Here is a 3337-nt window from a genome sequence, read left to right on the forward strand (position 1 = left end):
AAAAAAAAAAAAAAAAAAAAAAAAAAAAAAAAAAAAAAAAAAAAAAAAAAAAAAAAAAAAACAAAAACAGAACAAAAAGCAAAAAACAGCAGCTTAAAACAACTGTTTTATGTGCTTATAATTCTGTGGGTCAGCATTTTGGGTTGGGCTCTGCTGGGCAGTTCTGCTGGTCCTGACTGGGGTCATTCATGTGGCTGCAGGCGTCTGGAGGTTTGACTGTGACTGGCTGGCCTCACTCGCATAGCTGGTGGTTGGAGCTGACTCCTGTCTGGGCCTTTCTCTCCACGTGGCCTCATCTACCCTCAGGGAGGCTAGCCCTGGCTTCTACGCATGGCCGCAGCAGTGTCCTAGGAAAGACTGGCAGGTGCATAAGGCCTAGGCTTGGATGGTCCACATTACTTATGCCGAATTTTATTGGTCAAAACAAAATGGGTGGAATCAGTTTGATTCCACCTTTGAAACAATGCAGAGGCTAGTGCAATGAGTCTCAAAGTAGGATCTAGGGATCCTTAGATGTCCCAAAGATTCTTAAAAAAAGGGACCGGTGAAGTTAAAACAATTTGTCACCTGAGTGCTGTGGCTAACGCCTGTAACCCCAGCACTTTTGGAGGCCGAGGCGGGTGGATCACAAGGTCAGGAGTTTGAGACCAGCCTGATACCCCCACATCTACTAAAAACACAAAAATTAGCTGGGCATGGTGGCACACGCCTGTAATCCTAGCTACTCAGGAGGCTGAGGCAGGATAATTGCTTGAACCCGGGAGGCGGATTGCAGTGAGCCAAGACTGCACCACCTCACTCCAGCCTGGGTGACAGCAAGATTCCGAATTAAAAAAAAAAAATTGTCATACTACTGTTAAGCCATCGTCCTTTTAAGTGTAGAATGGAGTTTTCCCAAGGTGTAATATATAATGTGATATTGCAAGAGACTGAATGCAGCAGATACTGTATGAGAATCTGTCTCCTATGAAGCCAAACATGGCAGACATTTACAGGAATGTAAAACCATTGTCCTTGCAATTTGTTTTGGAAAAATTTTTAGAGACAGGGTCTTGCTGTTGCCCAGGCTGGAGTGCAGTGGTACAATCATAGCTTACTGCAGACTTGAACTCCCAGGCTCAAGCCATCCCCTTGCCTCAGCCTCCCAAGTAGTCAGAACCACAGGTGCATACCATCAGGCTGGGCTTATATTTTTGTAGAGACAGGGTCTTGCTGTTGCCCAGGCTGATCTCAAACTCCTAGGCTCAGGCAACTCTCCTGCCTTAGCCTCCCAAAACACTGAGATTGTAAGTGTGAGCCACTGTCTGGCCCAAACTTGTTTTTAATAAGTTATTTATATAAACATGTCATTTAAAAATGTTTTAATAAATCTGTTTTAATATGGTGAATGTAAAGATGTAAATATCCCACGTAAACAAAATCTTCCAGATTTCTTGAGTCTTGCTTTGTCGCCCAAGCTGGAGTGCAGTGGTATGTCAGCTCATTGCAAACTCTGCCGCCCAGGTTCAAGCGATTCTCCTTCCTCAGCCTAATGAGTGGCTAGGATTATAGGCACCTGTCATCACTCCTCATTTTTTTCGTATTTTAGTAGAGATGGGGTTTCACCATGTTGGCCAGGCTGGTCTTGAATTCCTGACCTCAGGTGATCTGCCAGCTTTGGCCTCCCCAACTTGCTGGGATTACAGGGGTCAGCAACTGTGACCTTTTTTTTGGAGTGTCTGTCACCCTGGCTGGTGTGCAGTATAAATCACTGCAACCTGGATCTCCTAGGCTCAAGTCATCCTCTTGGCCCCCCTCCCAAAATGTGGGGGTCACAGGTGGAAGCCAGCGCACCCAGCCCATTTTTTCATCTATTGGCAGAAACCCAAGTTTGAGAACCCACTTATGAGAAGATGGGTACTCTCAAACATTATCAGAGTAAAGAATGTTTGGGACATCTGCCAAAATTAAGATGCACAAGTCTGGCAGTGTACAGTGGCATCTATCTATAATCCCCACACTCTGAGAGGCCTAAGTGAGAGGGTAGCTAGATCTCAGGAGTTGAACTAGCCGGGCAACAGGAATTGGGTATGTGGTAAATGTGCTCATGAACAGCCACTTCACCAGCCTGGGAAACAAAGCATGGCCTCATAATTATTGGAGAGGAGTTGAGAACTGGGCACATGGGGAAGAAATGGAAGTTTGTTGTCTGAGTAGTTGGTATTCTCTCATCCGTGTACAGTTTAGCACTGACTTCTTCAGGGATGAGTGGAAAAATGCTACTGCTTTAGATTGGTAGAGGGTAGGTGAAAAATTTATTAGCTAAGCATTAAAAACGAAATCTGAAGCCAAGAACACTGATGCAAAGCCAACAAACAAGCTCTCTTGTAGACACCACTCCCTTCCAAACCATTCTCTACAAAAGAAAACCACCAGGTGAGCTGGCATGGTCAAACCATACCTTCAGACAGATAAGAATTTTTTTTTTTTAAAACCAAAAATTTTCAAAAAACACACAAACAAAAGGTAATCAGTTATTTAATTAGATCATCAGGACATTTAAAATACCAATTTGTGAGGATAAATTCCATTTGTCAGGGCAAACACAGATCGCAGGTAGCCCTGGAGCTGAGGAATAGCTTTGATTTTTGGTAAAATTTGTGAGTCCACAGCTTTCTGATCAATCTTGCGCTGTTCTGTAATCTCGTATTTCTCTTTTTCTGTGTCGAAGATCTCACCTTCCTGGTGTCGAWGARGCTTTCGCAGCTTCTTCTTCTTGAAGTAAGCATSAGTAAGATGTTTTGGGATTTTTACATTGCTGATATCAATTTTGGYTGAGGTGGCAATGACAAATTTCTKGTGCGTTCTTYGYAGAGGAACTCGAYTGAGGACCAGAGGTCCAGTCACAAGTAATAAGCCACTAGCCAGCTGCTTCAGGAAAACCACCCTTTTGCCCCTGTGGCGTCCAGTGAGGATGATCAGAATGGTCCCGGGGGTGATGCTGGCTCGCAGTTTTCTCACGTGCTGACTGAAGGGTTTTTTGCCGTGGCTCAACAGCTTTCGAGGCACATCTTCAGTAGGATAATACCTAGGCTGGGGAGAGTCCATAGATCCAACTTATTTAAAATAAGCCATTCAGATTAGTAGAGGCAAGCTATGTCAGCCAAACTTTTGCTATAGCCTTTTAATTTATTTGAAAGCACAACACTGTATTCATACTATTCCATTTTTCTTTTTTTTTTTTTTTTGAGACGGAGTTTCGCTCGTTACCCAGGCTGGAGTGCAATGGCACGATCTTGGCTCACCGCAACCTCCGCCTCCTGGGTTCAGGCAATTCTCCTGCCTCAGCCGGGACTAC

General features: G+C 44.2%; 1 protein-coding gene across 1 annotated transcript; it reads right to left on the reverse strand.

Annotated features, from left to right (window-relative positions):
• Window positions 1-2501: 2501 nt before the first annotated feature.
• RPL6 (ribosomal protein L6) lies at window positions 2502-3102 on the reverse strand. Its single transcript, XM_017542938.2, has one exon. It carries the CDS (start codon window positions 3085-3087, stop codon window positions 2539-2541), a length of 549 nt encoding a protein of 182 aa, XP_017398427.1. The 5' UTR covers window positions 3088-3102; the 3' UTR covers window positions 2502-2538.
• Window positions 3103-3337: the final 235 nt, after the last annotated feature.

This window comes from Cebus imitator, unplaced genomic scaffold (assembly GCF_001604975.1).
Source record: "Cebus imitator isolate Cc_AM_T3 unplaced genomic scaffold, Cebus_imitator-1.0 Scaffold8, whole genome shotgun sequence".
NCBI lineage: Eukaryota > Metazoa > Chordata > Mammalia > Primates > Cebidae > Cebus > Cebus imitator.